The sequence below is a fragment of the Lottia gigantea genome (genome assembly GCF_000327385.1).
Source record: "Lottia gigantea unplaced genomic scaffold LOTGIsca_30, whole genome shotgun sequence".
Taxonomy (NCBI): domain Eukaryota; kingdom Metazoa; phylum Mollusca; class Gastropoda; family Lottiidae; genus Lottia; species Lottia gigantea.
Window position 1 is genome coordinate 519,765 of NW_008708987.1, and position 23,882 is coordinate 543,646.

Below are 23,882 nucleotides of genomic sequence, written 5' to 3' on the forward strand. Positions count from 1 at the left end.
CAAGGTATTGGACGGTTGGAATTTACTTCAACTTTATCATTGGAGGAATATAATCTTCAATTTTTAGAAAGTTACTGTCCTTGTATAAAGTAAGCATATGAAATATAATCAATACTGAACATGGATCAGAATTAAATCAGCTTGATTCTCTATTATTAATTGATATTTCCTGTATGTACAGAGTTACTGCCCTTGTCTAGCATAATATATTTAACAGTGTAACCAATACTGAACATGGATCAGAATTAAATCAGCTTGATTCTCTGTTATTAATTGATATTTCCTGTATGTACAGAGTTACTGCCCTTGTCTAGCATAATATATTTAACAGTGTAACCAGTACTGAACTTGGATCAGAATTAAATCAACTTGATTACTAATTATTATGCAGATATCTCCTGTATGTACAGAGTTACTGCCCTTGTCTAACATAATACAGTATATATTGTACAGTGTAATGCCTGACTACATAATAAATGAGGTTTAAAACCTTAATACTGTTCAATGACTTCTATAATACATCAATATTGTTCATTATTTTGATACCTCAGAAGAAGACATTAGGTTTGAATTTGAATGACTTTTGGTTCCTTCAAAGTTGAAATTTTTAACATGTCTGAAACTTTGCAAAAGTCAAATTTACTGATTTTAGCAACAAAATTAAATGTTCAGCATCAAAATACACCTGGAGAGCTGAGAGTCTTTGACTTAGCTTTTCTCATTCAGTTTTTTGAGAGCGGTATTTTTGGAATGGAATAATAAACATTTTTCTGGCCAATATTTTTACCTTAACTAGCAAAACGATTTTGCACGAAAGTATTGAATAAGTAGTATCACAGTGTAATGAATAAAATTGTTTCAAATGCATCTTTTACAAATAAATAAATATTATTTACAAGAATAAATATTATGATCCATATTCACCTTATAAATTATACCAAAAAGATAGAAAAAGACCATATATTTACAAGGATAATAACTTGGGTTCACGAGGATTCTGTCTACCAGCTGATCCTTGATCAAACCTCTTGACATCGATCTAGTCTGGACTATCAGTACCCATTTACAGCTGGGTCAACTGGAATGATTTGAGAAGACGTCCGAGGTCATCAGACTCACGCTAACCCAAAAGAAGAACTTTTGTTTGATGAAAGCAAGCAAATTTTTTTATGTCCTTCTGATGCCAACTTATACTTAGGATATGTTGACGTACAAAGCATAATTCACTTTTAGAAATTTACATTACATTTCTTTTTTTCAGCTGACTGAATTTTTGAGCTCTTATGTAAGGAGAGATTAAGGGGAGATAATTTATAATACAAAAGCACAGGTGGAGGATATAATTTGATATGGTGAATATGGATCAATAAGTCACTTGAGAATAAGAATTTGATTCAGCGTGTACCCTGATGTATAATATTATCAGCTATCAAAGAAATTATCTGTGTCTTGTGCAATCTGTAAAGCTTTAGAGGGTTGACGTGTAAAGGCAGTGTCGAAGCTATCTACCGTGCTGGCACTCATTGGATGTTCCCGTGGGTTTCGTTGTTGTTTATGTGGACTAGAATATCCAGACTCGGCTCTCTGATCTTTTCGTTCAATCTTGTTCTCATCACCTGGCCATGAGTCGGCTACCAATAAAAAAGAACAATTATTTGTTAAAAGAATATAGTTTCAATATTCAGATCGTAACGTTCAATTTCATCTATCTGTATAGCATTTGGTTCAGTTCTCCCACAATTCAACATAAAAATTTGACCTGTCATTTGGTTTGCCAACAGCTCAACGCAAATGCAAGATAGTTTAGACTGTAATTATTTCCAAGATGTTCACAACATTCTGCTGTGCTGATTTTAAAAGACAGAAAAGGAAGAAGGGTTTTTGAAAGATAACAAAATAATCCCCACCTCCCCTCCCCCCCTCCTCCCCTCCCCCTACTACAATTTTTCATCATAATTAATGTCTGAAAAGCAACCATTGTGGTGATTTTTGAAATTATGAAAGTGATCCTCACCATCACTGTTATTGTATTCTTCATCTTTTTCTACATCAATTTCTAAATCTTCACCAGCTTCCTTTAATCTTTTTGCCTGAAAAATAGAAATAGTTTCAAATCTATTTTTTCCCCGAAAAATCAAATTCAATTTCATTTCTTTGGGTTTTTTTCTTATTTTTTTCTAAGGGACCTGGTTTTACGCAGAACTCTAGTCCTACCCAGTTCCTCAAATTTAATATCTGCCTGGGTGAGAATAAAGTTGTAGGGCTAGGCATGGTGTAAAACTGGGAGTCTTGTCCTCACCTTTTCTCTGGCTCTCTTGGCTCGTTCTTCTCGTAATTTCTGTTTTTCCTGAATTTCTCGTAACCTAGCAACTCGTTTTTCTTCTGCTGATTTCATCTGTTCATCTTTCTGTAATTTTAATAATTTTATGATTTAAAGGAAGTAAACATTGTGTTGGATACAAGTTGGGGCAGACGTCTGATTGAAAATGGCGCAAAACGATTCTATCCTTGTCCTTGATGCACATAAAAAGTTTGCAAAACCCTCTTTTCAATCCCTTTAAGGTAGGAGTCGGATTGCATATCTTTAAAGAGAAACCAAAGGGTGTTCCAGGAAGAGTAATCAGTTTTTAATTTTTGAAGTTTTCTGGAATTAATAATAACAAATATTGCAAATGGACAAACACTTACCAAGTGAATGATCTCGGACGTCTGTTCTCTTTCAAATTGTTTTGCTTTCATCAGTTCTTTCCTCCTTCGTGATGATTTACTCGATGAACTGGCTTTCTTTTTTAATTGCTGCAAATAGACAGGATGCATAAATCAATAATTGATCAAGTTAAAACGTTCTGACTCATAAACATGTATGTTGTTGACAGTGCTTAAAGAGATATTTAATCTGCATGCTAAGCATTTCACAAACTTGGACTCTTATTCTCGAAAACTTAACATAAGATGATATACAGCAATCCCTGTCATCAAACACGCCCACTTAATGATTGACAGACATGGTCAAATTGAACAAATAGCACATTTTTGAAGTTTAAAAAAATTCTTTTGTTTTTTTTTTTATAAAGATTGATCAATGTAAATCTTGGTCTTATCATCATCATTGGGAAATAAACACTGCTTCATCATCTCCATTCTTGCTTCGCCAGGTTATTTGTTTTGTCACATGATGAAGCAGCGTGTATTTTCTCATAACGATAACAAGAGATAATTCACGCTTCAAAGAAAACAAGACAGAGCATCTATTACAGTATTGATTGCACAAAATAAACATCCATAATCACAGACAGTTCACTCTTAGATTTTAATAGCATTTATCAGATTTAAATATATTGATCACCATTTTGAAGAGTAGCAATGTGTAAACAAACACTTGTTATTTACAGAATTCTTATTGAGATATTGATACTGTCTGATGTTAATCAAAGCTTCGTATTAATACACAATCTTATATATTCATAGTGGTAATAATAATAATTAACGCTTTATTTTACATGGGTCAGAGTTAGGCCCAATACACAAGGACATGGTCCTGTCTAACATTTAGTCCATGGGGAGAAGAGAAGGATGTTAGAGAGGCAAACAAAACAAATGAAAGGAATGGAGTTTTATGTCCTACTTTTCTGCACCTAATTGGACTGATGAAGACGGGCAACACCATGAGATCAACATTCTTGCATTAATTATACTAATGATTTCGTACAAAAAAGGGAAAAACAGACACCTTGACTGTATATGGATATCATGTCTGGCACAGGGACATCCTAGAATATCTGGTATAATATAAGCTCAATTAACATTAATCCAGGTCTTTCTTTGATAATTGTTTGTATACATACCTGTAACCTCTTCTCATCTGCTAATTTCTGTTTTTCTGCCAACATTTCTGGTGTTAGTTTGGGTAATGCTAAAGGTTCTAATCTCTGAAAAAAATTGAATCACATTAAGTTTTAAAATCACCATTTTCTGCTGTTATTGCATATTTGAAAGCATGCTATATAGACCTGTATAAACGAAACTTTGCATGGACATCTCCATTACTCTCCTCTCTTTTATTCTTGACAGTCAACAGATATAACATTCACAGCCTGTAGCTCACTAGGCTTCGGTTTGAAAACTGGGCGTGTTTCCCGTTCATCCTCATATCTCTGACAGGGAGAAACCAGGGTAAAAATTTTTCTATTATTATTTCAAACTTTACTAAAATTGGGACATAGAACTTGAAGTAAGCGAGATGAAAACAGATCTAAAGGGAGATATATATTGTTTTAATTGATTTAAACTAAGTGGAATGAGAGTCAATATTAGATAACAGGGTGGAGACGATCTGATCTAGTGTTTTATCATAATATTTGTACTGTCGAGTTATAGAAACTGGTTATTTTGTAGACGCAGAATTTCATAGCAACTGCCGAGCACATTTCTATTTTGTAGATATTTTGAGTGTTTGGTTTTATCATAATGTTTGTGCAATTGGGTCATAGAAACTTGTTATTTTATAGACACAGAATTTCATAGCAACTGAAGAGCACATTTCCAAACGGTGATTCAGTACATAAATTGTCAACTTCGGAATTTACATAATATTTTTACAGTCGTACATAGAAACTGGTCTTATCCTAGACAAAAATTTCATAGCTATTGACGATTAGGAAAAATATGACAAACATCCAGACTCAGTGCAAAGTGAAAACTTAGGAATTTAAAATATATTTTTGCAGTCATACATAGAAACTGGTTATACTGCTCACACAGATTACCATAGCAACTGATAACCACAAGAAAAAATATTACAAACTCTGATTCAGTGCAAAGTGCATAATATTTTTGTAGTCGTTAATAGAAACTGGTCTTATCTCAGACAAAAATGTCATGGCAAACGAAAATCAGAAGAAAACTGACATCAACTTCTGGTATATCTTAAGATTTGTGAAGTCAGTCATCGCAAATTGACAATCTGTAGATACAGAATTTCAAAGCAACAGACAATAACAATGAGAAAACAGACATCCAGTTCTGTGTTTTAATGCCTTAAATCATTTCAGAATAATATTTGATTCAAAACTGAATTTCATAGCAGCCAATGATTGCAAGGAGAAAACTGACAGAAACACATCAGCCTACTATATTTTTTGATTTCCAACTGATCTTTAACATGACTAGCACACATGGCCTCAGTTTACTGTCCTACCTGAACAACTTGACACTTTCGCCATGTCAGTCCTGTCTACCTGCATCATTGAAAGAGACGCAAAGATTGCGTTTATGACTTTCATGTCCATTCATAACAGACTAACAGTCTAAATCATATAGACCTATTGTTAAGAACATTTTATACCTACAAATGAAATAGACCAAGAAACCAATCCTGAAAACCCATGAATATTACATGCAGTATTACCATGGCAACTGTCAATAATTCAATCCTGTCAACTATCATGTTAAAATAATGTTTCAAAGGAGTTCTGTTACACGTTTGCATGTTGCAACAAATATTTGATAAATAATGTGTTTGGAAAGTAATTTATGCGTGCGCCTATGTGCTCCACAAAACTCCGCCCTATTTGTACCCCAAGTCTCAGGCTGGTACCACCACTGCACACTACCAATTAAAGTTTAGCTACCTTTTTTAGTCAACCTAGAGTCTGACCCATATCTCAACAACCAATCAAAGCCAATGGACACATCTGTCCACCATAGCGTGCCGTGATCAGTGATCAGAAGCGGTCAATATTTAGATTGATCAACGAGGCCAGGCTCAATATTTTATACTAAGTGAGATAATCATGAATAATGAAACAAGATTGTGTTAAAATTGTTACTAGTTAATAGAATAGACCAGATTATCAACTGATGGTAATCAAAATAGAAAATTGATTTAAAGAAGACTGTAGGTGTTAATAAATATGTAGCTTTACGGGGGATTATGTGCCCTTTACAAAAATAACAAGCATTACTATAACAAAATTTCCTTTGATGCAGTTCTTTTTAATTTTTTGATATTTTTAAACCATTCTTGATTTTATCAAATAATCATGTAATATTTTCCCCAATGAAACAGGATGTTTCTGCTCTTGAAATATACCAAGTAATGTGGTGCACACTTACAATTTAATATCCAATGGATCTCTCTCTTGTAACGAGCAGACATCAAATTTAAATCACAACCCAATGAGTCACCTGATCATCCACAAAAGACATGACAGCCTGCTGACAAACTTACAGCTTAGCTCGGCCATAACTCATGCTTAGCAAGAATCAATATAAGAAATGTCACCATTTCTGACATTATTTTGATAATTAGGAATGTTGGCATTAATTACAAAACAGACAGCAAATCTACACCACTTACAAAATGAGTCACCTGATCATGAACAAAAGATATATCGCCAAATGTGACAAATCAACAGCTTATCCCATCCATAACCAACACTTAAAAGTAACCAATAATATCATATTGGGTATTGATAGAAATATTAATTTTTACCTTTAATCTTGGTGGAGGTTTCGCTAAAAATAGAGCTGCTTTATCCTTATCAGGTCCTAATGGGACTTCAAATGCTACTGATTTCGGTACTGAAAATATCAAAAGAATGAAAATAGTAATATTGACTTTAATTCCATCATTGGTTCTAATTCCAATTCCACAGCCGGTGCTTCTGAGAGTTGGAGCGGTACAGCTTTAAACCCCTATCATTAGCTTCCACATCAACTTTTTAGATCTGTTTTCCAGTTTTCACAATTTAAAAGTGCATGAAAGAGTATCTTTTTGTTTATTTTAAGAAGTGTTATGGTAAAAAAAACTTGCTAAAAAGTTGACTAAAAGTTAAATTTTTGAAATAAAAGTATGCTCTTTGGACTGCAATCATTTTTCATTAAAAAAACAATGGTAGATTACGTACACATTTGACCTACAAATGCCACTGTGCTGAGTTTATTGAACTTTTAGATTTCTATAACTACGCCTCCATTTAAAAGAGTTTTTATAAAAAAAATCAATTTTTACAATAAATAATGTAAGATTAAACGACTGAAGAACATTTAAACATATTGATTGTTTTTTTTCTTTTAAAAGATCTAAAGAAAGAGGTCATTAAACTTTTAGTTTGGACCACACGGTTAACTTAGTACCACTGACCTATAAAAAAAGTAACCTCAAACACTGCTGCAGGATGAATTTAGCTTATAAAAGACAACCAGCATGGTGTAAAAAAGATCCATTATTTAGGCTTCAACATAGCGTAGGAATAGCTCAGTTGAAAGTGATTTGGTCCAGTGGGAGAGAGTCAGCTCTGCATTAGCTTTCAACTCCTATCATCTACATGAGGGTTCTTTTCTAATTATTCAAAAAAGTTGAAATTTTAAATGTGATTAGGGCAAAGCCAAACCAGCCTTGATACTGGTGGTAGGGTAAAGTACGCATTCTAAATACAAAATTACCACGGTAGAACCCCCACCCCCTCACCGACCCTGAAGAAAAAGTTGCTTTCTTACCTGGATTGCTAGAATTCAGATCTTCTCTATTACTATTGCTATCTAATGGTATGACTTTATTTTTAGACGATTTTTTCACACCTAATTCTTTCTCTGTTTTACGATCTGTTTGTGTTCCGTCATCTGTCACCGTAGCTTCACCGATAACAGGGGCAGACGACCCACATCCCATTTTAAATGTTTATTTTAAATTCAGCAGTCAATGTTAATAATACTAAGGTTGATTTTTGATTTTTGCTTTTTTTTCACATGTAATAACTCTGAAATACAAAATAATACAAGCATTATTCTCCAAGCTTATGTCTGGCTGTAGGAATACAAGGGTATACAAGTTTTGAACTGCGCAATCGTCAAAACTTCCATCTGCGGTACTGCTTGGGTTGTAAGACTGTCCTTGGTAGCAGTGGAATAGCTCATAGTTGGCAATTAGTTGTATTGCCCTCTATACTAGGTGATTTCAAGGCACAACATAAGCTCTTATATGAATGCACCAAGGCACAATTGATGAGTGATTTTGTTTTTGATTTTTTTGCATTATTATTGGGCTTAAAGGCATTACATAGAAAGAATCTCTTAAAACATTTAAATTTGTGCTTTAAACATATACTGAGTTCAACACTGCAATAAAAATGTATATATTGTGTGCTAATCCATAAAACTTTTTAAATACATGTACAATTAAATCATAAAATCCTGATAATCCACTTTCTATAAATCAAAAGCCACAATAATATTGATATTCAGTGTTAATACCCAACTTACTCAATTAATCCTATCATTAATATTACAATAAACTAGTAATATAACCCAATTATAGCCTTTATATTCTTATATAAACTTATGGTTAGATTTTAATATACATCATCTTACTTAGTTGGCCAATACCCGTTCGTAGATCAATGAGTAAACACTTTGACTACTAGAACCGCTTATAAAATCTTTTAAAACACTTCAGTAAGAAGTTATTTCATATCTAATGAAACACTTTGAAGTTATGATATTGTAAAACATTCAGCATTAGCCCTATATTTATTGGATCTACAAGTAAATGAGAATTTACTGCACAAGAGAAATTCCCTTTTGCAACAAAATATTCTTACAGACCTATCACCCTTATAAAGTTAGCACAAAGAGATTGATTGCAGTTGTTGAAACACGAGCCTTTTGCACGAGCCTGTGCTTTTACAATGCCACTCAATAGTAAATGGAAGCTTAAAATATACATACATCTTCACCTCGCTTTCAAAAGAAATTTAAAACTAAGTCTTTCATAAGAAAAATGTAATTTTTGGCAAAAATTATACACATCTAGATATTACTTCACTAATAGAATCAGATCAACTGATCAAAAATTAAATAGGAAACAACATCGTCTGGAGTATATCAAACTTATAGCCCTATATGAAATCATATTCATAAATGTATCGTTTAAAAACCTTAATTGAAGAGATAAGCTTGGCAATATGATTTAGCTGATATACCGGTATAAAAAGGCACTAGCCAAAACATGCAATATCAACTGTGGTGTATAAAAGTTATTGCCCACTTTACTATGAAATAAAAGATAACTGTAAACGTTATTATTACCCACCTCGCAATATACCACACCTCGATAATGCACCTTACACTGAAGAACTTAAAAGCGTGAATAAAAGAATGTATTTACCTGTCTAGCTGTCAGTCAAAGATGATCAATAATAAACTCTACAATGTTTTTCCTGTCATATATCACTTACTGGAATCTCGCCGTGTGAGCATGTTCATGTGACGTCACCACAGGTAGTCAAGGTGACAGGTAAATAAATAGGGGAGGGTTTATTATTGTTTTGATCAAATTAACCGTATTTCAGGATGTCGTCTGCTACAAATAAAGAGACATCCAATCAAAATGGGTCTTAGATCATCACGATATAGTTGTGTCATTAAAGTTGTTTTTAATTGTCAAACATTGATTAGGTAATCTATGATATATTAATGCTGATTGAAAAATTTAGATTTTGGATCAATGAATGAATGAAGGAATGAAGGATTGAGGGATGATTAAATGAATGAAAAATTAAGATCTTTAAATTGTTTGAAGGACTGAGTTAAATGTATGAATGAAAAATTAAGATCTCTGAATTGTATGAAGGACAGAGAGATGAATGAATGAATGAATGAATGAATGAATGAAAAAAGTTAGATCTTTGAATTGTTTGATTGAATGAAGGAAAATTTAAGATCTCTGAATTGTTTGAAGGACTGAGAGATGAATGAATGAATGAAAGGATGGGTTAATTAATTAAGGAATGAATGAAGGAATGAATGAATAATGAAAAATATATAAAACAAATGATATTCAGCAGTCTGCCTAATTGAAAGCTTTTTTCAACTATTGCATAGAGGCCTATTATACAGTGAATTAATAACTATGATTAAGAATAATATATTTAAGTTGAAATGGTGATTTAAGTGGAAGAGCCCCATTAATGTAAAGATTCTTGTTAAAGCATGATCTGGTATAGAATTAATTGTGACATTTTTCTTTGATTATTTGAGTGAAAAGCCAATGTCATGTCAGAAACTGTAAACTATTAAATGCCAAGATACAATGTAAATATTATTATTCACAGTTATGGAGATTTGAACTCTTGACACCCGATTCCTTCAAACATTAATTAATCTTGTCCATTATTAATCAGTTTTAATTACAACAAACTTAACCTTGACAGATGCTAGAAATAAATTACAGGAAGCTACAGGTAAAATATCACAGCTCCTGTTCTGTGTATAATTGGGAAGAGAAGGTACTTGCACCCTAATCTGTAGGTCCATGGTTCAATCATGAGATAAAACCCTCAGATTTGCAAACTTGGTTCCCACAGTGATAAAATCAGAGGGATTGGCATCGTAGAAGCGTCAAGTTGATCGGGTTGGCAGTTGTATATCTCCATATTTAGCAATCGCAAATGGCAAACATTTATCTAAAGATTTAAACCAAAAAAGGAATAAAAAGAAATTTGTTGATGATGAAATATAAATTATTAAATTATATCTTTTATCTTCAAAGATGTTTTTATGTTGATGTTCAAAATGTGCAAATCTGCTAATTATTTTCTTAATTTAGCAATTAGCAGATGTATCAAAATTCTAACTAAGAAGAAACAGAATTAATTTTGTTGATGATGGAAATATAAATTATTAAATTCTATCGTTTATCTCAAGGTTTTATTATGAGTAAATGTTTACAGCTGATTGGAATTGAATAGATAATCAATATCCATTGTTCTGCTATTCCTGTAAGTCTGGTACTTCCAGGTGAAATCGGTCAAGCATGTTGTTTTGATGCTAAAAGAAATCTTCATGTCACAAGTGGGCGACAGAGGACATTAACCTTGGAATCTAAAACGATTGTAAAGATTTTTTTTTTATTATGTGTACGTACTTGGGACGCTGATAGCACCATTCAAATTGTCCATCAGATGTCTTCGGTTCCAGTAATTAAAGAAATTATCCGTATAGAACATGCACCCAGCTCTGCGGTTAGGGTGGGGTCTATGGGAGCTGGGCCCCAGCAAGTGAGAATCAAGCCACAGCAAACCTTTTTTTTTTCAGTTCAGCAGAGATTGATTCATTTCATTTATACATAAGCAAAAAGGTATAGATTTTGATACATTTTTGGCAGCTCAAAATTGTCAGAAATGAGTTTTGTGGGCCTTTAATTCTACAAAATCTGAGCCCCAGCACCAATTCATTCCTGGCGGGGGGCTGCCTGCATCATCTTGAGGTATTTCCGGTTGCATGTTTTTTAGGTAGCAGTTGCAAAATTTTAAGCAATGCTCTGTTATTTTTTCTGCTCCCATCAAATAACAGGGAGACATTCCACACTCCCTAAAATAATAATGGCTCCCACAAGGCCATGGAATAGTTCAGTTTGTTCTAAGTGGGATTGTCATCTGTAAGGCTATTAGGCGCTGTAGGTTCAAATCCTTCTCAGCGTAAGAAATATTATGATTCCTATGCTAATGGTTCCAAGAGTCATGGAATAGCTCAGTCGGTAGTAAGACTGTTGTTCGCTAGATGCTTAGGTACGCAGGTAAGAAAGCTTCCAAAGGACAGTTTTCAACCTCTACAACCAATGTTTGCTGTTTTCATCAATAATATCAAGGTTATTGTCTTATGTAAGGATTATCAATACTGATATAAAAAGTGTGTACATACAGAGGAATCAACATTAATGAATGAACTGAACTTCTTCTATTGAAAGAAAATTGATTTGACTTATAAATCATTAGTGGAACCAAAATGGCACTGGAATGGTTCAGGCAGTTGGGAGCTCATCTTCACAATGTCAAGGTATTACTGTGTGTTATATCTCATCTTCACAATGTCAAGGTATTACTGTGTGTTATACCTCATCTTCACTGTGGTTTGAGGGCCCCTTGAAGATGCCATCATTTATGACTGTAAACCTCATTGTACACTGCATCTCCTCTAGTCACACCTCATCTTCACAATGTCAGGCTATAATGAACCTCACTTATACTTTGACTGCAATAGCCACTTTTCTTGTATCACAGAATGCAGCACTTTGATTGGATACTATGCCAGTTAATACAGCCAATCGACAGACATTATGGCTTATTGTTTACAGAGTTTCTGTCGGAGACTCTGATTGGCTGTTTTTGTTAACATACAATCCAACTAAATCACTGCATTTACAAACTTCCGTGATACAAGAAAGTGGCTATTGCAGTCAAGGTATAAGACAAAGTTTATATTAGTCTTCCATTGTGAAGATGTAGAGAGCAAGGTGTATTGTGTCTTTATCTGCTGGGAAAATAGGCACTGTGGGTTTAAAACCTCTGTAAAAGAAAGAAGTTCTCAGGAATTTTGTTCCAAAAAACTATCAATTTTCATGATATTTTATTTACAAAAATTTATAAAATATAAAACAAAACATTGTAATAAAATATAATTCAACTTTTAGCTCTTTCAAAATTTATAAATTATTTGGCGAAATATCTTGAAATGGAAGACAAGCAAAAGGAAAATTAGAAAAAAACTTCTTAAGATATTTGCCAACATCTGCGAATAAAACAGCTTTGAAAAATGGCTGCCAATTTCATAAAATTTAATATTTTACATAACATAACAAAATCTGACATAATATATACACAAAAAATACTTTAAAACAAATCTCATCTCAAAAATTAACAAAATAAATCTAAATACATCAATCTTATAAATCTAAATACAATAACAAGACTGAAAACAACATTCAAGACTTAGCAAATATCACAAAATATATACTGAACTGAACTGCAAAAGAAACGTCTCTTCTATCTATATATACTGATAAACCAGACACTGTTACATGTTCAGTAGTCAATCAACTCGTTTAACATTCTACTGCTTCTTTACCTTAAAGATCTTTTAACACTGTTGTTCTCCCACAGGCACCTGTTTTTATCATTAGTAGACTCTCTGTATGATAGTATAAAATACAGACTATATGTAAGTAAACATTGTATACTATATCTACTATCATATTATTATTGATAAAATATTGCTTCCTCCCATGTTTTTACTTCAATATATATATATATAACCTTTCTCTGATGTCTTTAAAAATAAAGATATAATACAACTACATGACATTGTTTTGCCTATCAGTTTAGTATGTAATTTGCTTGAAAGAAGAGATGCAAGACATTCTGTCATTGGTGTGAGCTCAAGATGAAAATAATAATCAACTACCACAATATACAGAATTTACTTACAATAATCATTGCAAAAATAATTTTACACTATTTAAATATATATATATGCAAGTGGTAAAATCGCTGCCTGAAAAATGCATTTTTTTGAAAACTTAACTAAGTGCCAAATATACTATAATGACTTTTTGCTGATGTTACAATGCAAACATATATCATTTTTAAATATAAACTGTGCAAAATAAAATTCTGCTGCCTTGTAAATGCATTTTTCTTGCATAGTCAATTAATGCTAGAAGGGAGATAATTCCCAAATATTACGAGTTTTATTCTGCCTCCATTAGTGTAATACTTAAAAACAAACATTAACAAATTGAATTTGTACAATAAAAAATACAAATAACATAGAGTTTTTTCATAATTGGAATGTTTAGTCTCTGAATTTGAACTTTTTATACTCAAATAGTGTGTCAAGGGAGGCTACTCTATGTATAATTTAACAACAAACCATTTTGGAATGCCATGAATGAATAGTTACATCTGAAATATCCGCTAAATTATTGTTCTATGGAAGAGGAATTTCAAATTCAGGAATGATTTTAAAAGACTAAATAAGCATATTGAAAATTTTTACGAATTTCTCAACATTCCTAATTCTAAAGGAAATTGCTTATTACAAAATAAACAACAGGCTTCCACGTCCAAATTTCTATTACATACACAAAATAAGCCTAACAAATTTACATAACATATCATTTAAAATTGGCTATTTCAGCACATACTAGCACATAGGTCTGAAACAAATAAACATATAAACCATTTAAATTTTTCAATTCAAGCTTACAAACAAAAACTTATCATATACAATTGAAACTTGGCCATTTGAACTCATACTAGAACATAGACCTTAACAAATAGATAATTAAACCATATCAATTATACCATTCATACTTACGAACATAGCAAGCTTAGTAAGTAACAAAAACATATCATATACAAATGAAACTTCTAGTCTCCTCTATGGCTTAATTAACAAATAAAATCCATTTCTCCAGTATAAATAAAGTAAGGGTTTTAACAATGTAAGTTTAGACATGACCTATTATGATAAAAGAGGAACTTGGCCATTTTTAGTCAGCTTTTATTTGGCTGAAAAATATAAAATCTTAACAAAAAAATCTTAAAATTTGTAAAAAACAAACAAAGTAAGTAGAGTATATAGACACACGTCGAAACGTTGCATAAAACTTTAACCAGTGATTGTCGTTCCATAAAGCTGTGTCTATAAATTGTACTCACAATTACTAAATGCCTTTCAAAGACTTTAAAGTAAGTAGAGGTTTATTCTTAAATAAAATAGAATTAAAACATTTCATTAAGGTTATATCCAAAATGGGATATATATATATCAATTTACAATAATTTACAATATTTTTAAAAACTTACAAAATAAATACATTGTATATTAACTGCATTTATCAATAGAATACAAAATAAACACATTGATAAGATATATTGCTCAGAATAAGTTGTTTCTCCAAATTAATAGGTCTACTATGAATTTATTATTTTCATGAGACAATCTTCAAAACCAGTCCACTATCACACTAAATAAGGTAGGCTTTTGAAACCAAAATTCATGAACTAGGAGCCCACAAAATAAATAATGTTACAGTATAGGAATGCTCACTTGTTCAGCACCTTTCTGAGCTTAAAAAAATATGTCCATTTCTGATAATTTCTGCTTTGCAGAATGTTGCCATATAAAATGCCATTAATCGATGATAACCTATATTTAATGTGATGCCATATTCTTCATCTTCCATGCTATTTATTTCTGTTCTAAAAGAGTTTACTGTATTTATATCTTTTTAAGCATCATCAGACCAGCTCTAGATGAGTCAACTAATAATATTTTGGATCCAAACCATGTGTCAGCAGTATGAAATGAGCTCTAGTCGATTAATAATATTTCGGATCGAAAACGTGTGTCAGCAGCATAAAATGAGCTCTAGTCGATTCAGAATATTCTGGATCCAAATCGAGTGCCGGCAACATGAGACAAGCTCAAGTCAATTGATAGTATTCTGGATTCAACACACATTGAATGAATTACATGAGCTCTAGTTTAGAATATTTAGAAACACAAAACATGTGTCAGTAAATACATGTCACCAGCATGAGATGAGCTCTTGTCAATTAAAAGTATTCAGGATATTAACACATGTTAAATGAATTAGGTTACTCCGCTCATAAGCCTAAAGGCCAAATTTAGAAAGTTGACCACCATTCTAAGTAAGCTGTCCTGATGAGGATTGTTTCTCCAAAACACGCATTAGCAGCATGCGTTGAGCTCCAGTTAATTAGGAAAATTTAGGACACAATAACATGTGTAAAGTACAAATTCTAGTTTTAGCACCAGGTATTTTTTCTTCACATCTACACCTGTACTGTAGTTTATCATCTGTAAAGTTTATTTCTAACTTGGCTCTCAAACCTCCAACTACTAAACACGATGCTGACATAATCACATTAGTCTGAAACAAAATACAGCTTTTATTATCAGTTTTCTAATTTCCAATTATGACAAAAAATAAACCAAGTACTAACGATCAGAACCGTAAAACAACACTCAGAATCTAAACAATATTGACGAGACATTGATAGCAGCTAATAAACTTTTCAAATGAAGAAGTATATGAGAGTAAATATTTCATAATGAAAAGGTGTCTAGAAGAGTAAATTAAAAATGTAAATAATGTCTGCCCGTAAAGGTCATTAAAATTCGAGGAGGAGTCTAGATGACTCTATGAGATAGGCCCTGTGTGATACAGGCTGTGCACTTTTAGCGATCACTCAACAGATGGAAATCAATAAAGACTAGGCTAATGCCACTGTCATAGCAAAATTTCCCTCATTGCACTTTGCATGACATTACCTGTCCTCAGGTCATTCAGAAGTGAGGTATAGGTATAGAAAACGTGTCCTCCGGTGCAGAAAAGTAGGACACTAAAATTCATTTCATTTGATGAATGCAAGGATAAACATTACCAAAGAACGAAATCCAGGAACTATTTGTTGAAACTTGAATCTAAAATACTTACATCCAAATCAGTTAAAGAAGGGCCGTATGACGTTGTTGAACTAAAACCACTAGCTATACTACTGGATGTCAAGTTTTTATAAAAACATGCCGTTAGATTCCCCACTCCTGGTGGACCCTACAATTTTAAATATATATGTAATGAAACAGAGTTAAAGGAATAGAGTGTACTATTGTCGTTAGAGAGTGTGCGTAGATCACTAGCTTGCTAGTTTGAGCACTCTAGCATGGTACGATGATACCACATATGTGGGATCATCTGAGGCGGCTATATAGTCAAACCTCAACTCCAGTATCAGCACTGCACTGATGAGAACCAGAAAGTCGAATCAGTCCTGTTTGCAGGTAGTTATATAAATAAATAAATTATTTTATTCGTATCATTGGATAATAAGGATTTTGTTGCCAGTATGCTATTTATATCTATGTATCTACTTGATCAAACTGAATTTTTTTTAAAAACGGAGAGTGCTAATTGTTAATAAAGCAGAGTGACCTAGTTTTGGTGTTTGGATTCATTCAGTTACGTAAAAGGGCACTTTTCTCTAGATTTTGGTGTATAGTTTTCATGAATTTGAGCACAACAAAATATTTTGACATACAAAAAAAGCGGATTGTCCCATTAAAGGTTAAAAAGTGTGCTGTACATAATTTCTAATTTTAGTCCCTTCAAATATTCAAGGTCAAGTACAAATTTTGTATGTCTTGAGGCAGATTGTTTTGTATTGAGTGCGGTCTATATATAAATTTGACTTTTTTCTTACCTCCATTTTAGAGACATTATCAATCTGTTGTTGAAGATTATCAGTAATACTGTTTAGTTGAGACGATAAGTTTTTATACGTGAATTCTATTTGGTCTCGATTCATCGAGATTTGTTGTAAATTATAATCCACACCACCAGATATATTCCCTTTCAGCTGAAATTACATTCGATTGTGAAGTTTATAGTTAAAATATTGGAGTCAACCACAGATAAACAAAGTGATATGCAAAATTATATAAATTATGAACTTACACTTGAAGTATGACTGAAGATTAAGAATTATAAAAAATCTTATTGTATTTCTTTAAAAAAATTAGAACTTACAGCAGAACTTTTGTGCATATTTCCTTCAAGTTTTTGTATCCTTAATAACAGTTCATTAGTGCTCACGTAGGCTGGAAAATATATCGTTAAAGAACATTACCATGAGGTTAGTATCTACCAGAATTAAAGATTTTCAGCATCATTTTAAAATGCAATCACCCCAGGAAAGATATTCACGTAATAACGTGCCCATTTTTGAATTTTTGAATTTTTCCATATACACATGGTTTAATACTGGTATTTGATCAATATTTGGCAATTTATGAAGCCATCTTTGTTAAATCCACGCCAACATATCAATAAATTGACAGAACCATGGTTCACTTTATCAAAATAGTGTTCAATTTCAACAACCTTTTTCAAATGACAGGGGTTGCCTGTACTCATATATTAATCATGACTTTTTAAGAGTATGTTCATATTTACAAAACAAAACATAAATATGGCTATGTCCAAGCATGTTGATTTGCCAGTTTGAAAATCATTTAACATACTGAATATATATTTCCATTGTTCCTAAGACCAGGATTTAAGGATTGCTCTTGCTGATATTTCCTTGTCAGTAGAAATATAAATAAGATTTGGACAGGTTGAAGAGAAAAAAGTGAAACATAACAAATTTTTCATCTGAAAGCATGTTGATTGGCTGGTTTGAAAATCATGTGACATCATGAATATGTATTATATAAAGGGAAACGCGATAGAAAAATGTAAAGTTTCCCCCGTATTGAAGAGACAATAGTGAAAATCATGACAAAATCAAAGCAACATTTACTTACTTTCTGATTGGATCATCAGATAAACACACAGAGCTGTGGAACCCAGTGTTACTATTAATAGTATCAAGATCAACACACACTGACAGCACACCTGTTTTTCTAAATGATCCACCTGTTTTACTGGACTGGAGGAAGTCTTATCATCAGAGAAAAAACTTGATGCCACGCTCACCATTCTCGAGTACAGTGGATTGGTATATTTCCTTTAAAAAATAGAATATATTAATCAAATTGACTAAAGCTTATCTCAAGCTGCCAATACATGGTTTGAGATAAAATACTCTTCAGGATGATCATGGGGTTACTTTTCCAATATTTGACTTTTAAAATATGTGAAAAGAACTGAAAAATCGCTGAAAAGATACACAATCCTCATCAAGACAGCTAGTTTTGGAAATGGAGATTAACTTTCTAATATAGATCTTAATGTAAGCTAATTGACTAGAGCTCATCTCATACTGCAGATGGGTGTATGAGATACACAATCCTCATCAGGACAGCTTGTTTTGGAAATGGGAGTTAACTTTGGAAAAATTGATTAGAATTTGTCGTAAGTGTGGACCTTTTCATTGAGAAATACCATTATTACAACAAAATTGATGTTTGGGAAATGGGACACCTGCTTCACTTGATTTGAAATGATTAATAACATACCTTTTGGTAGTAGATCTAAAGACTGTAGTATTATCATCAGTATCATCTGTACTTTGTGTTATGATTAAATCATTTACAGGTGGTCTTCCTACTAGTAAATCAGGTGGTTGTCTGAAAATATATCAATATACATGTATATAAACCCTGTGTGCTACAGACTGTTAAACAATTTTTCCCTCATTGTACACTAGTCATTCCCCAATTCTTTTCATAATTTATATGAATTTAATTTGTTTACTCTATAATTGCAAATAAACTGTCTACAAGTAAATCTGTCAAGGTAAATAATATGCACCGAAATCTATGATTACAAATAAAATGTGCACAACTAAGTAAATCTGCCGCAGTAAATAATATGCACCAAATCCAGACAAAAAAATCAAGAAGTTGGCATAACGCAGACACCATAATAGTGCGTGATAATATTGTGTATTAGTATTAGATAATGGGTTAAAAATTAACGTTTTATCTTATAAGTTTCTATATATATTAATTCATAACTCTATAACTGTGATATATAGAAGTGGTTAGTGTCTACTGTCTTAAAATAATTTGTAACAATTTCAGTGAAAAAACAACTTTGGAATAAAAGATATCACCAAGTATTGATACACGACTTCACGATTCATGGCATGTCGTATCGCAATACATCGATTCACTGATATATTGAGCCAGTATTATTGTGTATTCCACAGCTCTACCTTATGAAGACCTGCATGTAAACTACGTACAATTTTTTTTCACTGTACATTTCAATGCAGGACAAAAAATAATCACATAAGACTGTCACTGACCTTTGTAATGTGGGAACTTCTTCATAATGATTTGGAGAATCCATGTATTCATACGCCTTTGAATTACGAGGTAACGGAGAAACATTGTTCATTTCTAAATCACCAACACCTGATAAAGAAACATAAAAATATTGTAAATGTCAAATATAAAGACTTCAGACTGACAAGTTGATTTACCTAATATACATGAGTAATTTGAGTCAAATATCCTAGTGTTGTCAATTGTCTTCCCCAAGTTGTTTTGTTTGTGAGTTATAAGCATGTGTTATGATGTTTTAGATCCAGAGTTTGACTGCATTTCTGCAAATTATTAAAAGAAGAATTAGATATTGAGTAGTGGAGTAAAAGATAGTGGACCACAGCCATATACGCCCACCACGGCATGCGGATGGTAAAAACGAAACATCCATTTTAAGTTTCATCAGAATCGTTTGAAAACTGTTGGTGTAGTTTTAGATTGAGAAAAGCAAAACCTATGACAAAATTCCTACCTGAATCAAATCTAGTTTTTCCAGAATTTATGCGTTGCTGGCGTTCAAGATCATACTGAGTCGGATGAGGATTTAAATACGCGGAAGTCTGAAATGGTGCATGATGGTCATTGATGTAAGAATTCTGGGAAGGTTGATGATTCGTTGGTCTGTTATTTGGCGGAATATTTTGATTTTGATCTGAGTTTCGAGGATGTAAGATTTCGTCAGGTTTAGGAGAGATTCGTAAATTGAAAATATTTGAGTTTGAGGCGTCTTTTTCTTTTCGTCCATGTTGTGACGGATGTGGATTTAAGTAGCCATCTTGGCTTGTTGGAGAAATGTTGCTCATATGATTTTGAGATTTTGGTTTCGGGTTCTGATTTTGCATATCTAAATATGTATCACTGCTGTTCACATCTTGATTCTGTTTTTGAAAATGAGGACTCGGTTTTGCATCACGATCCTCATAATTTATTGCACTTGGGTTTAAATATCCATCCATTCTCGACATTTTTTCAGTTTTCACTTTTGCACAGAAATCAATCACACAATTAAATTTTCACTCCTGTAAATGGCTTCAATTTTTTTTCCAAAGTTATATAACACTTGTACATTTGCACTATTTCAAAAATATCCTCATTCAAAATTCAGAAATCAAAGTCACAATCCTTAAAATGATGATTCCCAAAGAACACAGGCTTTTCTCTATCAAAACAATTTGTTCAAATATACACTTATCACAAACAAGGGATTAAAACTTTAAAATATCAGCTATCACGTTAATTTCTGATCATGCTTTCTTCTGTATCTTTATCAATTATTTTGTTAATTGAGCATTAATTATTAAAACTAGGTCATCTGGTATCCATGTTGACATGTTTTTAATTAGGTCAGGTTATCTGGAATGATAATAAAATAAATATTGATATAAACACGTATATTTATTTGTATATACATTGTATATAGATAAATATACATACATATCAAAATATTTTGAGACCACATAAACATACATATTTCACCACATATTTCCTGAGACCACATAACAATGTACCATTTTATTGTTTTAACTCTTTGAACACTGTGAATTAAATTAAACATCATATACCCTTAACCCTTTGAACACTGAGTTTGAATAAAATTAACCATCATATAATATTCATATTGCCTAAAAGCAAGGTATTATAACTTAGATTGTATGTCAATAACATTGTTAATTGTTACATCACTAATTTACCTTTATTTCAATGGCCGTTCAGGTATTATCACGTAATTTTAAACGTACAGTTGCCATCAGTACTGCAAGGGTTAATACTAATACCTTTTAAAAAAGCATGTTTTACTTTTAAATGATACAGTGATCAAAATATTTGCTGAAAGAATCACATACATATCGCTTTTCACAGAGAGAATAAGACATTTGATTTGTCTTCAATTCAAACAAAGTTTTGAAATAGTAACAAAACTTAAGGTTGAGTCTCACAATCTAGATCATTCACTTTCTTATTGAAACCTTGCACAAGCATTCTACTGATCAGCTTTAACTTTCCATACTGAATTAAAATACAGCTCAAAACGTCTATGTAAATATTTACAAAATACAAGTTTCATGTCTTTGCCAGTGACTTAGTTAAAATATTTGTAAGATTATTTCAATTAACCATACACAGAATAGTCTTTAGTATTTGACAGTGACATCTACATTAGTTATTTCATTTACACACACAATCAAGTTTATAAAACCTACAATATATTTCAACAGATCAACACCATGACTCAACTTGTCCACATTTTACAGAGGTCTTCTCACTCGTCACCCGTTTCAACATGATATCATTCAACAGGAAATAATAAAAAAAATATTGAAATGAACTTTGATATACTCAGTACAATTTAAATGTATCGGGTGGTCCAGGAAAAATTATAACATTTTTCATTTCAGGATAATTTACAAAGTATCAAAGCTAAGATCATAAAATTTTGGCCTCATAATAATCAATATATTAGATATCTTTTCACCAAATTACAGTTCTGTAGGTTGAAATACTTTGAAATAGCAGCCTTTTAAAATTTCTTGTCAAAAAATATAATACTGAAAAGTAGTAATGTAATTTCATTTTATTGAACAAATAAAAAGTAGTGTTAGATGGTGATGAGAACACAGTCTCATGAAAGCACTGGCCTAGGTCACAAAGTAAAGATTTATGATAAAACATGGTGCAAGTTATAGATTAAGATAATTAGATATGTTAACTAAGGATTGTCATTTTCTGGGCCACCCTATTTACAGGTCTATTCGAATTTTATCACCTAACCCTAACCACCTTATTCATTTACAGAGAATTTAATTCAAGTCTAAAAATTTATTTCTTTTTTGTCATGACATTAAGACTGTACCTTTTTTCAATTCAGGGTTTGAAATGTAAAACACTTATAAAGTCAAAGCCATTAGACAAAGATAACAACTTTTTTTTTCTAAATGAAACATTTTTGTGATACTGGCATATTTCTGAATTCAAATGTGTATTTATTTTCAAAATAAAAATCTGGCACATAGTTTGTCTACAATAAAATGATAACAAACTGTTGTAAACTAATAAGGACACAAGCTGTAGGAAGAGAAGAGTAGTTTAACAACAATTAAATTCAAACCTAACTTTAAATAGTAATTTTCGTAATTAAATTCTGGCATTTAGTTTGTCTACAAATACCAAACTGTTGTTAATCCTAAAACAATATAGACTATAGATCGAGATAAAGGTGGGTGGGTTTGTATAAGAAACAGTAAGATTCAATTCAAATCTGTAATTTTCAAAATAAGAATCTGGCATATTGTTTGTCTACAATTAAATGATAACTAACTGTTGTCAATCCTAAAAACACGGGCTATAGATAGAGATAAAGGTGGGTTGGTTTGTATGAGAAACAGTAAGATTATACATGTCTTAAATTCTTCTTATTGTTAAATCAAATAATCCTTCACACTAACTGACAATGAGAGCTTTTTAACCCTGTCCTAGCTTGTATGTTTTTATTCATTATAAAGTTTATGTTGACATAACGAAACCTTGAGACATTATATAATGCACGTAACATGTTATAACTGTACACAATTACTGGATAACAATTAGTCTAATAAATAACTTTCTTACCTGCTGATAATTCTCTTTGGAGGAGTCCACTACTATTCAATTTTGCCATACCTTAGGCGAGATTTTGTTTAACAGAATTGTCGTGCTTGTACAAATTTTAAACGTAATGTCTTCATGATGGTAATAAGTCTTTATCAAGTAGTCGATTGTAAAGGATTTGTACATGTTTTATGTGTGTTGAGGACACTGATAGCATCAATCTGCATCATTCCAAATTTTCATCAGACATCTGCAGGTGGCAATATCATTGAAACTAAGCGCTTTATGACGTCACTATCACAAAGGTCCATAGATATCATTAGCACCTTTTACCACAGTGACATCATAACATGTTGAATTATTGTGGAATTGCAGGAACCACAGACATCTGACTTAAAATTGGAATTGAACAAATCGTTCCTATTAATGATCCAAATTAAAAAGTTAGAAAAACTCTTTACAATCCCTTTAAATCCACACCTTTTTACTTCATTTAATATTAAGAGAAAGTAAGGTATGAAATGACCTGAATCTATTCTCAGTTGGTCGTCACACATCATAAAACATCCTCAATATCATATATATCATCATAACATGACATCACATCTTGTTCTACTTTCAATTTCTTCATCAATAAAAAACTTGACAACTTGAAAAAC

At 32.0% G+C, this 23,882-nt stretch overlaps 2 protein-coding genes across 2 annotated transcripts; both read right to left on the reverse strand.

The window, feature by feature from the left end:
* Positions 1–842: 842 nt before the first annotated feature.
* On the reverse strand, positions 843–9,225 carry LOTGIDRAFT_232589 (hypothetical protein). Its single transcript, XM_009057460.1, has 8 exons — positions 9,167–9,225; positions 7,501–7,760; positions 6,494–6,582; positions 3,846–3,929; positions 2,689–2,796; positions 2,300–2,407; positions 2,015–2,090; positions 843–1,631 (listed from the first exon to the last, which is right to left on the reverse strand). Exons 2-8 carry the CDS (start codon positions 7,670–7,672, stop codon positions 1,423–1,425), a joined length of 846 nt encoding a protein of 281 aa, XP_009055708.1. The 5' UTR covers positions 7,673–7,760; positions 9,167–9,225; the 3' UTR covers positions 843–1,422.
* Positions 9,226–15,021: 5,796 nt separating this feature from the next.
* Positions 15,022–20,603, reverse strand: LOTGIDRAFT_232590 (hypothetical protein; the record flags this gene model as incomplete). Its single annotated transcript, XM_009057461.1, has 8 exons — positions 15,022–15,736; positions 16,304–16,420; positions 17,067–17,222; positions 17,393–17,463; positions 18,172–18,374; positions 18,826–18,936; positions 19,620–19,728; positions 20,111–20,603. 8 exons carry the CDS (start codon positions 20,601–20,603, stop codon positions 15,563–15,565), a joined length of 1,434 nt encoding a protein of 477 aa, XP_009055709.1. The 3' UTR covers positions 15,022–15,562.
* Positions 20,604–23,882: the final 3,279 nt, after the last annotated feature.